The sequence below is a fragment of the Setaria italica genome, chromosome I, assembly GCF_000263155.2.
Source record: "Setaria italica strain Yugu1 chromosome I, Setaria_italica_v2.0, whole genome shotgun sequence".
NCBI classification, from domain to species: Eukaryota; Viridiplantae; Streptophyta; class Magnoliopsida; order Poales; family Poaceae; genus Setaria; species Setaria italica.
Genome location: NC_028450.1, coordinates 34,386,933 through 34,400,524, shown reverse-complemented (window position 1 = coordinate 34,400,524; position 13,592 = coordinate 34,386,933). Strand labels below are relative to the sequence as shown.

Genomic DNA, 13,592 nt, shown 5'->3' with positions numbered 1-13,592 from the left:
AAACCAGCAAATCCAAACCCTAACCCCCAATTAACAAACCAAATCCTCAAATTCCTAGACCGTAATACCAAGAGTAGTCCAAGATTGAGGGCACACCTGGTCGGAGCACAATCTCTTTTGCCCGCGTGATGGTCCCAGCATGGCCGCCTCGTCGCGCCGCTCGCTCACTTGCACCGTCTTGCCGCTCGCTGCCTAGCTCCGTCTCGCCGAGAATGAAGCGGCGGCCGCGTCGCGCGCGTCTTAGCCCACAAGCTATAAATTTTTAGATCTACAATATATATTCAAAAATTTAGATACGAGCATTCACCTATAAAAGGCCACATTCCTACAATATATTCAAATTCGAACGAGTATTATAAAATGTTGAATTTTATGTTAAGTATATTAAAATTAGTTTTTCAAAATGTTAAAAGGTGTAAAATCATAAAGTCACGATGTGATTTATCGCAAACAAGTTGCGGTTAGTTTTCATGGGCTGCAACTACTGGGGTCAGTGGGCTTCTAGCCTTCTAGGAAATTGGCATGTTCGGATGTTCCGGCCCAGATACTCCTCGCTCTTTGCGAATTAGCCAACTTTGCAGAATTGCAGGCTTATTTGCAGGTCTCACACGATACATTCTCTTCAGAGCGCAGAGACGATCTGCTTTCGGCTTTCCGCGAGATCCCCATTAGGATATGTTACCTCGGTTGATTCATGTCAGGAATTCCATGGCACACACCTGCTTACTATTAGTTTGCATGCGGCATGCACTGAAGGTGCTTGTTGAAATGTTTCTGCGTATTTTTCATCAAATCGCAAGTTTGATTTGATATCTTACTTGCTAGTACACCGAATGCTTCGGTTAACAGGGTAGGGTTGTTATTTTCATTAAGAATAGAAAGAATGTTTTGTACCAGAGGTCGGTAGTATCTGGAAGCTTTTTCTGTACGAGCAACTACACATTTTAACAGACTTGAGTGCCACAAACTATTTTATTTTTATTTTGGTCCTTGTTCAGAACAATGTTGTGGCAACTTAACTAAGAAAAAAACTTTAACTAAAAATTAAGCAAGAAACTGATCCATTTTAACTTTTAAGCCCCGCATAGCATTGGTTAGTACATTTTCTTTTTTTTTATGAGTAGTCAACTCGAATAAGAACTCGAAGAAGTAGACTCAACTTAATGAGTTCCAATCCCTGCAATTCTAGTGTCACATTTTGCATTTCCATGTACTAATTTAGATGTCGTCAACTGTTGTCGGAGTTTCAGATCGCGTGCTGTCATTGGCTATGTCATGATTTGATTTTATACTGTTTCTATTATATTCTTTGCTGACTTTCTAACCCATCTATTATAAGTGTTATCACCGATTAAACAACTGGTGTATAAGCAGGATACTATTAAAAGGAACTTATGAACAATTGAAAAAATGAAGTCAACAGATTGTTATATTGCATGATGTGCCCCTGTACCTTGCCTTTGAAGCTCATTTTCCAGGCAAAATTTCATTGGGGATCACTTCTGGTTGAGGGTACTACCATCCAAAGTATTCTGTTGCAACTGAAGTTCCTTTTCCGTTCCTAAAGCATTGGAAATGGAGCTATCTTGGACAGCTGCATAATGTTTGTAGGTGCTTCAGTGCTCGCACCTGTTCAACTGGGATCTACTGAATGTCCATCTTAATCTTAATTCGAAGGAGAATTTAAGAATATTCAGACAATCCATTCAAGTTGTTCAGTTTTTTCCCCTTTCAAATATCTCCGGATATATTTTTTTTAGCTGTGAATAAACCGGATTTAATGTGATTTCGCTGCTTGGCCGGTTGTATGATCTGCTGTGAACATCTTTTGACTTTTTTTTATCAGTATTTACTAATTGTTTTTCATGTCTTTCAGCTATCTCCCTTTGACAATGCATCCAAATGTCTGAACTTAAATTGTCTCGATGGCTCGATGATCATGTTAGTGCTGGGCGTGGTGAGCAGACTGAGCACAAACCAAAACTATTCTTTCGACTTTCAGAACGGCATGTGCCAAGAATAAATCTGGTTAATGCTGGCTGTAGTAATAAATTCTGAAGGAAATGGACATCATAGATTACAGAAAGTGCCTGTTTTATTCGAGAAAAAAAAAAAGGAAAGTGCGTGTTTGATTCACCTTAAAGGAGCAGACGATATCTTACAATGGGATCCTTTTCTGTCCGTACTGGTTAAGGCTAATTCATACAGTTTTGATACACAAGACACTGTCACCTCAGTCGGGCAAAATCATTGGGTACTGATGCTGAGCGATCTACAGTCGTTATCTACAACGATATTGAGTGCGACATGGTACCGTATAGAGTTAACATCTGAAAATCTGATGCTACGGAGAAGTGGCAATCGAATAACAACTCTAGGAAATTCTGAACAGCCATCCGTTCTGGTTCAGAGAATTTCAAATTTGCAACTCTAAACTTCAGGACTTCTGCACAATGCACGCCATCAATAGCTAAAAGTGCCGCTTCCTATAGTTCCATTATTTTCGTGAGCACGATTTATTTTCTTATCACAATATAAGGCTGCAGTTCCATACCTCCATCGATCGCGATATGTCTGTTTCCTAGGATGAAAACCCGGTCGAAGTGAATATTGTTACATGCCTTCTCTGAAAAAAATTCTTAGGAACCTTCCTTGTTGGCCGGTTAGTGGCTATAATTTTTTTTCCTTGAAAGCACATGCACGCCATATCCTTATGGACACTTTCTAGAGACTGGAGTGACAGATTTTGTGATTGAAATTGCATAACTCTGCAAAACTTATCTATGCAAGGCTAACTTTCTTGAGCATTCTGTAACAGAGCCTTACGCCCTGCAGGCTAGCAAAGTGCTACTTGAAAAAAGGATGAGAAAGCCGTCGTCGTCGTTGTTTTCCTTTAGCAATCAGAAAAACAAAATGGAAAAGGCACCCTCCATCTCAGGCGTTATTAAACAAAATTATCGTACTTGACGAATAATTTCCCACTAAGTATTTAACAAATCATGTGTCAGTAATGTAAAGTAAACGATGTCTCGATCCAGGCCTTGTACAACAAGTTGACATTCTTTTTCAAAAAAAAAAGAAAAACAGTTTGAGTTGACTTGCTAAATGCCAGCTTGTATATGAAATGCAGTACGTCGATATGTCAACTGCATTACTAAGGCTGAACTGAGGGGTCTCAGGCCTTTCGTTAACAACTGAACTGATGCTGCCGCCCTGTCAACACGCTCCGATCTGTTTGAGTTTTTATTGTTGGAACGTGCTCATATCATATACTAGGCATCTATTTATTTATATTTTGTTATTCACAAGCACATTCTGTTCTGCGCATTTGATCTAGTGGGCACGTCTTCAGCTGCCGCGCCGGCGCTGAGTCAGGGTCGGTGCATCCCCGCGACGACCCGAATATTGTCCAACTGGTCCATGACGCCGCACTGAGCCGCACCGCGCGTGCGGCCGGCCGTCACGGCTGGCCGCCGCCCACGGCGACCGCCAGCCCGACGCCGCCACCGCCCCTACACTAGCCAGCCAAGCCAGCCGGCCCGCCTCTTCCATCCGAGACGTCCCTCCCGCCCACGTCGGGCTGGCCGGGTCCGCGCGTGCGCCGGCCGGCCGGTGGGGAGCCTTTGCCCTTTGAACCCCCGCGCCGCCCCATCGGTGGCGCTGCTCCCCCACCACTAGACACGCGCCCAGGCCCAGGTCGCCCCATCCCCCCCGTGCCCGTGCCCGCCCGCCCCGGCTGGCTGGCTGGCTGACGGCTGCAACTTGCAACCGGCCGGCCGGGTCGCGCACGGCCGACACGCCCGCGAGCCGCGCCTGGGCGAGCGTTAAAGAAATCCCCCACGAGGCCACGAGCCGTCGCGATCGGCGGTGCTGTGCCCCGTTGCCACCACGGCTCCCCCGCCGGCTGCAAGCGACGGATTGGGACGGACGTGGCGCGCGTGCTTTCGGCGAACAGTTGGTGCGCGAGCGGGATGTGTAGTAGGCCGGCCGGCTTCGGGTTGGCACGTCACTCCCTCACCAGAACCACTGGTACTACGTTACAGGAAGCTCGACGCATTGCGTGCCAGGATCGTCCGCTACAAAAAGTTGCAGGCAGTATCGATTTATCTTGTTCCACATGCACTCTTTACGCTCTGGTTGGTCCCGGACTGTGGTAGATACGTACCGTGAACTCTGAACTGAGTGTTTGGCTCGGAGGCAAAGGTACTCGCAAGATCGTAGGCGAACCAGCTTGGTCGTGTCGTGATCGTGACACGCCCATCGGTTTACGCTGGCGTCTGTTTCTACTAATCCACAGGTGGTCTAGAGAGCAGAGGCCGGGCCGGCAGGGGAGTTCGAGGACGAAATGCAACTAAAGGTAACTGTTGTTAGGTTTCAGACGAAATACGATGAGATGGTGACTAGCATCAAGGATAACTATCGCTTTGAGCCTTTGATAGATGTTGACCGGACATGGTTCTGTGGGTCACTTTGCTTGGTAATCAAGGGCATATCAAATCAATGATGATTGCCAATGCCAAAGTCTGTTGACTTGTTGCCTTCTTTCATTTCTTCTCCGGAAAACTCTTATTGGGGAAGGAATTGCGGTATTACCCATCTAACATATATATGTACAACTAAGCATTTCATATGGCCATACAGCAATGAAAAATAGTATGTTTATCATAAAAATAATTTTATATATTTTATTTTGAAAGTTATTTAGTCTGGTGTTCTTTTCCATTTTCCATTTGCAATTCTTTACTTTATGTGGTCTTAAAAATATCATGCACATGCATATAATAAAAATATCTTAATGATAAATATTCGAAAATATCAATTGTGCAAATAGGTGGTCGCACTAGGGAAAACAACATCCCCTTGCCTAGAACCAATGCCTCACAAAGAGTGATTCAATTAGAAAGTGGGATAAATTGGAGGTGGAGGAATATGACTGACTAGGTTCATGGGATATTTATGCATCAATTGTTGATTCTCTATTCTGATATGCTAGTTTTTTCTTATTTAACTAGTCATTTATCTACCGCATACTGTTACATTTTCTAAAAAAATCTATTAACTACTAGGTTTTTGTAACATTGATAAAATAAAAAAATATAGTAATAACCGAGCACCATGCTCCAGCAAAAGCATAAAAATGGCATCAGATGGATGAATATAGAAGACCTCAATCATGCCTCATCATGAGGGTTCACACTAATAAGTATTAGAAACAATATCCAACATAAAAGATAAAATGATTAAGATTATGCGATCATGATTTTTATGTGATTACGATGGTTTACATATAACCCACAAAAATGTTAACAAGAAATTCTAATAAAAAGTCCAGCTTCAAAGTACACCCACAAGTATAAAATGATAGCTCAAGCTATAACTTACAAATATACAAATATTAATTGAGGTCAATTGATTCAATAGAAATAATATGATATTTAATAAAATAACATTTCATATTAATATAGTGAAATCGTGATACTCTAGCTCATATTGTTGGCATTGCTACAAATTACAAAAGGAATGATGTAGATATTGTATGCTACGTCGAATATATAGGATGAGTTGTAGGTAGACTCCATTTATGTGTGCCTCAAGCACGTCGGAAGATCCAAAAATCATGGAGAAAAGATTACAATTCGACTAAATCTTACATATTGTAACCGATTAGAGAACACATCTTGGAACTTTACTCCAAGATTATGTAAAGCAAGGAAATGACCCCTAGATCCGTGACACACAATCTTGTATACAAACTGAAAGGATCTTGATGTCGCCTAGGGGGTGAATAGGCATAACCTGAAATCGTCGCCACTTAAAACAAATTTGTTAGCGACCTGCCGATTATTCCGGAAATACTTCCGAAGATTCTGCAAATTATGGATTCTTCGAAGAAATCTCCGGAATCTCCGTTGAAGGAAACACACGCCTTAAGCAGCGGAATAAAGCTGTCTGCCTGAAAATCGGAACTTTTGGTTTCAAAACCAGAGCTTCCGATTTTGGCTCGAGCAGAGAGCAACCCCAAAACCTTATGCGTAGCAACTGAGGTAAAGATCAAACCAGATTTAGAGAGTATGCTTAGATATGTATTAGTAGGATTAGAAAGCTCCTGCACTTCACAAACACTAACACCCAAGTAGATCAACCAATATTACGAGATCAAAAATGAGATGGAAGTGCAATGCAAATGTAAGCAAACCAGTGAGGAGATACAGTGATTTGTTTCACCGAAGTTCAGATTCATCCTGAGTGAATCCTACATCTCCGTTGGGTGCTTCCAAAGAAGCCGGGTTGCACTCAACCCTTTCCCCACTTCACTAGTTAGCTTCTTCCCTTTGAGAAGCGAAGCTCAACTTGCACAAACTATCCCATAGCTCATCACACCTTGGGAGCTCTTGGACGACACCTAGCCGTCTAGGAGGAACACCTCCAAGAATAACAAATACTTCACTTGAAACTTGACAAGAAAAACCAGTGCTCAAGTGTATGAGTGCTCTTCTAGTGCTCTCAAATGACTCATCTCTACAACCTAACTCACAAGATCTAGTAAAGATCACACTACCTTACAAAGAGGGGTTAGGGAGAGCTATTTGGCTTTACTTCAGCTTAGAACAGGCAGGAAGCACACGAGCAACTGCAAAAATAGCAATAAGCCACTGAGGGGATCGAGGGGTATAAATACTCCACTCCCCAAAAACTAGCCGTTGGAGTTGTCAGACCAAAACCGGAACTTCCGGTTTTCCAAAACTGGAACCTCCAGTTTTTTAAACCAACTATCTGTTAGGGTTTAAGTTTCGGAGTTTTTCGAAACTTTCTTCAGAAACTCTGGAACCTCCAGAATCTTCCGGAACTCTCTCCGTAAACTCCGGAACTTCTTATTTTGCCACATCCTAACCCATTAGTGTGTACGTGTGGCTTTTGTGTCTCTCATCCCTCACATAGGATACTTGAGCATTGAGACTTTATCAAATGACCATGTGATGCATCCCTCTTGATAGTACGATACACTTATACTCAAGATCAAAATATAAATACTATATTCATCCTCTTGAGCTTCATTCCCATGAACTATGCCATACTCGATAATCATATCTACTTTAGAGCTGCATCCATCTTTGTCTCTTTGGTTTGAGCACTTCAACCGTAAGCTAGTGACTTGGATCAATATTCAATCACATATGAATGAAACCCAATTTTCAATCATAAGTCACTTCTTCATATGACTTAATAAACATTTGATACATTCCATTGCTATACTCGGTAAGGCTTGACTTGAAACCTCCAAGTCCTCCAGGCACTAGCTGCTTCACCCTAGCAAAGCTTATGGCCCAAGTCACTACTTGACCTAACTTTGCCTAGTACCTCGTTGCTAATCACTTGCTTGATTTCTTCATCCAATCACTGCCGCATTTGAGTCTAGCTATGTTTTGACATCACGAATGAAATCTACTTGAGATCATATCTTCTTTTGACTTCTATATCCCATCTATTCATAACAAGTTTCTCATTTTATTTAGAGACCAACTAATATTCCAATGCCATCATACCTCTATCCTTACTTCAATTTGCTTGTCACGTATCACACATAGCCATCATGGGATCCACATAATATCCCTTATTAGGACATTCATCTTTAACCCAAGCAATCTTGCAATATGAGGCTATTAACCAAGCCGCAACTCTCTTGTACACCATTGCTTGCTTAGATGAACAATGCTATATACCATACTTGTTTTTTCATTGTATGAGCCATTTAATACAATATTTCTCACAAAGATTATTTGTCAATAGCATTATACTTACTCATAGACTTAACAAGTTCATTAGACCTTTAATCACGTTATCATTCAACCCACCAAAACCCACTAGGGGCTAGATGTTCTTTCACAAACCGATCCACTGGAACGCAGGGTATAATATAATCCATCAATATAAAAGATAGTATATTACAACTCCTTAGTAACTCAAATATATATAATTTTTTGTTTCCAGTGTTATCATTAAGCTCTAGTCCTTAGCCTAGCTCTATAAACAATATTGTCAGTGTGAGACACTGATATAACATAATTCATATTGAATGTCAAATTTTAGAAATAACGACAAAGGATTTTTTTCTCAAATCATGATAGTGGTTTAGTAATATGTGATGTGCAACTCCTAATTCACCAAATTTGGAAGCCCATTAGCATATTTGTTATGCAAAACAAGATATGTACATGTTGTATGCTGAAATTGAGCATGTTTGTAATATTCTAGAGCTCCAAGGGCAAATCTAAAAAGTTGTTATTATATGTTTCTTCCCCAACTTGGGAATAGACAGAGAGTTGAGAGCTAAGGTTAAGGAGAGGAGAGGAGATGTTTAAATCCACCAAATCCATCCAATAGAAACTGAAATCCGTGGGGGATTAGGAGCCTCCCATCATTATTGGCTCTCACCTCTTATATTACTTCTTCATATAGTGGATTGCTCGCCGCCGCCTGTGGTTTTTCCTCGCAAGGGGTTTCCACGTAAATCTTAGTATCTACTCTTGATTTGGTATTTTCCTTACCTAAGTCACCATCTTGCTCGTTGCTGATCCATATGTGAAGTGGTTGCTTGTATGGATAAGTTGGCATGGAGGCATATGTGTGTTTTTTGATATGTTGAGATGAGATGATGGGGATTGGTATTCTAGTAAGTTAGCTACTGCAAGTATTTTGTTATTGAATCATTGGACACTTTGTTGTTTGAAAGTTTGAAGCATAGTTGCTGTTTTGTTCATGCACACAAGATGTTCGGTGAAATGCTTGTGGCAAGTTAGTTTGCTATTTTAATTATTCCGCTGCTCCATTGTTATCACACAATATGATTTTACTTAAATGGTCTCGATATTTTGTTTCATTCGGACCCTTTGGCTTTTGTTAGATGCTTTGGTGCATATATAAAAGCTCAAACTTTATATAGGTATCAACGTACCAATACTCAATCTTATGAAAATAACGCATACAAAGTAAATACACTAATTCAGTAAGAATTGTTATGAACGAATAAAAAATGGACACGGTAATGAACTTGCTTTGCTTCTAAGTCGATGGCTAAACACGGTTGCTTTCATTCAAAAGGTGCTAATCGCTAGCCAACCCTCCAACCATCTCAGAATGGAGCTCTCAAATATCGGTAGTCGAGTTCCAGTCCGTTAGTTTGTAATCACCAAATCCAAAGATACCATTGACTTCGAGTGCACAACTCCTGGACATCCATTACTGCTCCTTATATATCCCATCGGAAATGAGAGCTTAGGCTGTTGATTCAAGCAAGAAGTGGCGATTGCTTCCACGCAAACGCCAGATGTTACCACGCCGAATCGCAACGTATACCAACCCCAAAATCTACTACTACCGCTACTTGCTAACACACATACATAAATACATACGGGCACATCTTTTCTACGACAAGTGAAGTAGTAGCACGCCGAACCCACATGTCCAGGACATGCGTGATGAACTGATGAGGAGAGCCATTTTTTTTAACCGACTACTAATAATCTGGAATATAATACGTCCTGCGCTGGCTCTTTATCTTTTTCTATAAGAACCTGCACTGGCTCTTGAGGCCATCCAAAAAATGTTATCTTCTCGGAGTCCCAAGAAGGCCAGTGAGAGAGAGGCAGGGAGCCACACTGCCCACAGGCTGACCATTTATTTTACATTTTTTGTAGGAAAAAAACGCGCCACCCGTGGCCGGCAGCGGCAGGCATGGCGGTGCCGCCGGTAGCCGTCACGCCCACGAGTTGGCCAGTTTGCCACTGCGGCCACCGTACGAACTCGGCGTATAATTATGCGCGGCACAGGCGGATCCACCTCGGCCTCGTGGCGCCGTGGCTGGTTCGATCGGTTGCGCCCTGCGCCCTGCGCCCGGACACCGGGAGCAGAGGAATCTCATCGCCTTCGCCGGGATGCGAGCCGCGCCAGCGACCCCTGCATGTTGTTCGGCTCACCAAGTTGTAGGATGTGCATGTACACTGTACAGCAGAGGTAGGAGTTTTTAAGTGAACTGATCTTGTTTAAGACTGCCATTGTGGAAGATTACATTGTTAAATACGGGGTATGCTGTCACGGCAGTTCAAACTTCAAACTGAGCTAAAACTCCGGACGGTAGGAGTATGCTCGTTTAGGTTCTAGCTGCTTCTACAGTTTCTGCTGGAGGCCTACTAAATTGGGATGCTAAAAATGGCTCTATGCCTGGAGCACTAAAGAAGCTGGAGCCATTTTGTTAAAGAAGTTGAAGAAGAAAAAAAGTAGCTACTCCAACCTCTCTTGATTTCAGGAGGAGTCCGAGGCTTGCCAAATGAGATCACGGGAGTAAGGTTCGTTAGCATGGGCGCCGGCTTCAGATCGCTGTTGATTCGTGTGGAGGTACGTCATGGAATCTCCGATTGTTAATGGCGAGGTCTTAGACTTTGCGGTTGCAGGCGTGCTCCTATTGATCAGCAACCTGGCCTATCGTCGAACGAGTCCGTGACTAGTCTATTGGTGGCTTTGCATCGGTTTTGTCGACGATGAATAATATACCTAGGATGAGATGTAAATGTGGCACGAATCAGTAACATTTGACTCGTTTTGAAATGTAAATTCATAATAAACCACCTCCTCAAATTAGGATGTTTTCTCTAATACATATACCGTGTCCGACTCAGTTACTTTCTCGTTCATTAGACCACATTTTAGTGTGGAGACAGAGGCGGGTGGATGTGGCTTCACCAACCATGATTCAACTCCTAGAGTTCAGGATTTACACGTGTGCGTCTATGCGACGCCTATTTTTCACTTGGAGCAGCTGTGAAAGTAGACAGTGAATTGTGGGTGTTGAGGAAAGAGGCTGCTCAGTGCTCAACCAATAGAAGAAAACGAATCCCTTCGATATTTCCTGTCAATGTTCTCATCTTCTATAATATCCATCATCAGAAAAAGAAAAGAAAAGAAAAGAAATCATTTACAAACAACCAATTGGAAACAAAATTTTCGCTCTGTCAGCCTCTGGTTCCTCTCCCGCCAAAAAATATGACAAAAGAATGGCTCGAAATGTCGATTGGCGCACACACGGTTGCCTGCCCTTGTGTCAGCATTGATCCTTTGGTCGCTCGATCACTACGTCGATAGTCACGCCCGGCTTGTCGTCTCCTCCAACTTCCATGCCCTCTTTGGTCTCCACCGCGCCAGCAGCTCCGGCGAGCTGCTGCGCGCGCTTGGCCTCGGCGGCCCAATCCGTCCGGCCGATCACCAGCAGCATGCGCACGACGCAGGCTGCCTGCGCCGCGAGGAGGCCCAGCCACAGGCCCTGGAAGTCGTAGTGGTACCAGAAGGCGAGGACGAGCGCAACGGGCGTGCCCACCAGATAGAAGGATCGGAGGTTGATGCTGGCGGCGTCCTTGGGCCGAGCGCTGCCCCGCAGCACGCCGCAGCCGGCGGTCTGCGGGCAGTTGCCGAGCTCGCAGGCGCCCAGGATCGGCAGCACGGACGCGGTGAGCGCCACGATCGCCGGGTCGGCCGTGAACATGGTCGCCCACGCGCCCCGCACGAGCCACGCGAACGCGGACGCCACGCCGCCGAACGCGAACCCGAGCATGAGGCCGGCCGTGGCCGCGCGGCCGGCTTGGTCGGGGCGGTTCGCACCGAGCTCGTTGCTGACGCGCGTCGAGACGCCGAAGCCGAGCGAGGAAGGGAAGATGTAGATGAGCGACGTGGTCTGGATGAGGATGCCCATGCTGGCCACCGTCGCCTGCGGGTCGGCGAGCAGGCCGCAGAGGAGGATCATGATCTCGTACCACCACCACTCGAGGCAGACGCTGACGCAGCTCGGCAGCGCGAGGCCGGCAAGCTCGCCCCAGCCGCGGAAGCTCTCGGCCGAGAGCGCGAAGCCGCCGGTGCGCCGGTGCACGCCCTTGAACAGGATGTAGGCGAGGAGGAAGAGAAGGAGGTTCAGGTTGGCGAGCACGGAGGCCAATGCGACCCCCCTGATGCCGAGGCCGAGGACGGAGACGAGCACATAGTTGATGGGCAGGTGGAGCGCGATGGCGAGCGCGGCGCACAGGGTGAGGGGCAGGTTGATGGACTGCGTCCGGAGGTAGATGCGGACGGGGTGGAGGAACGCCTGGAGGAGCAGGTCGGGGAGGGAGGCGAGAATGTAGGTCTCGGCTACGGCGGCGATGCCGGCGTCCTGTCCGCAAAGCAGGAGCAGGGGCCGCATGTGCGCCCACAGCCCGCCGATGGGCACGGCGGCCGCGAGGAGCATCAGCACGGTGCGCTGCGTGGTGACGCCGAGGAGCTCGTAGTGGCCCGCGCCGAAGGCCTGCCCGCAGATGGGCTCCATGCCCATGGCGAGCCCCGACAGCACGGAGTACCCCGTGATGTTGGCGAAGCCGATGGCGAGGGAGCCGCCGGCGAGCGCCAGCCCGCCGAGGCGGCCGAGGAAGAGCATGGAGATCATGGAGCGGAGGTACAGCAACAGCCCCGTGAGGATCATCGGCAGCGCCAGGCCCAGGATGGACCGCGCCTCCGCGCCCGCCGCGCCGGCCGACATGGACGGCATCATGGGGAATGTGACGGACAGGGACACGGACCAGGCTTCCTTCACCGCCCTGGCGAGCCGGCCCCTCGGCTTGCGCGTGAGCACCGGTGGCGCCGTCAGCTCGTCCTCCACCGGCACGAGGACCTCGGCCTTGGGGAGGAGGAGGGAGGCCGCGAGGAGGGCCTCTTCGCCGGCGGCATCCCGGCACGCCACCGTGGCGGCGCCGCAAGACAACGACATGCCCGAAACAGAGGAAACGCTCTGCCTCCGCGTGCGTTTCGCAGGGAGAGGAGAGGAGCCCCGTTACTCGCTCGCGAGTCCCGAAACGTGCAGGCTAGCGAGCGAGCTGTCTCCGGCGCGGAGGCGACGCCGCGACGGTGCTGACAAGGAGAATTGAATAAATTATGCGTGGATGGCGAGAGTGCTGCCCCTGCCGCCGGTGCTGCAACTGCAAGGGGGATGGAGAGGGGCGGGGAGTTTATATAGGAGGCCGCCGCACGGGCACGGCCGGAGTGGGTTGGACTTTTGGACTCGGCCACTCAGCGACCGCCCCTTTCTCCAATTCCTAGCGGTTTTTTGGATGGCTCTGTTTCTCTGGCTGCCAGCAGGGGCCGACGACTGAATTTTCAGCGGAGGGTGTCAACAACATGAGGCTCCGCGCGTCATTCTTTACAGTCCCGCACGATGCTATGAATATCCCTGTTCAAAACAAACTTATCACCTGGTCTTTCCGTAAAGCGCACTGGCACGCGTTGATCGCCACAGTGGGCGGGCGCTTGGGTAGTGGCCGAGGTTGGTGCCGAGCTGAACGGATATGGGTGGCAATTTTTATCGGCCCGGACGGCAGGCCGGCCGGCTTGATCCCGTCGGACGGCGATGTGGGTGGCTGCATGCCTAGGTGCGCAGGGCACGGGGCTATCGGCTATCGCCCCTGGTTTGAGTGGCCGAGATGTTGTTTGCGTCTTGGGGGTGTCTCGCTCATCACTCATCAGTCGTCTCTGTCGTCTTCATCGATCTTGTCTAGGTGCTTAGCTGCTTATTAATCACT

The 13,592-nt window shown here is 46.8% G+C and overlaps 1 protein-coding gene across 1 annotated transcript; it reads right to left on the bottom strand.

Moving 5' to 3' along the window:
- Positions 1-10,874: 10,874 nt before the first annotated feature.
- On the bottom strand, positions 10,875-12,914 carry LOC101786887 (protein DETOXIFICATION 49). Its single transcript, XM_004953377.3, has one exon. It carries the CDS (start codon positions 12,782-12,784, stop codon positions 11,096-11,098), a length of 1,689 nt encoding a protein of 562 aa, XP_004953434.1. The 5' UTR covers positions 12,785-12,914; the 3' UTR covers positions 10,875-11,095.
- Between the last annotated feature and the right edge of the window lie 678 nt (positions 12,915-13,592).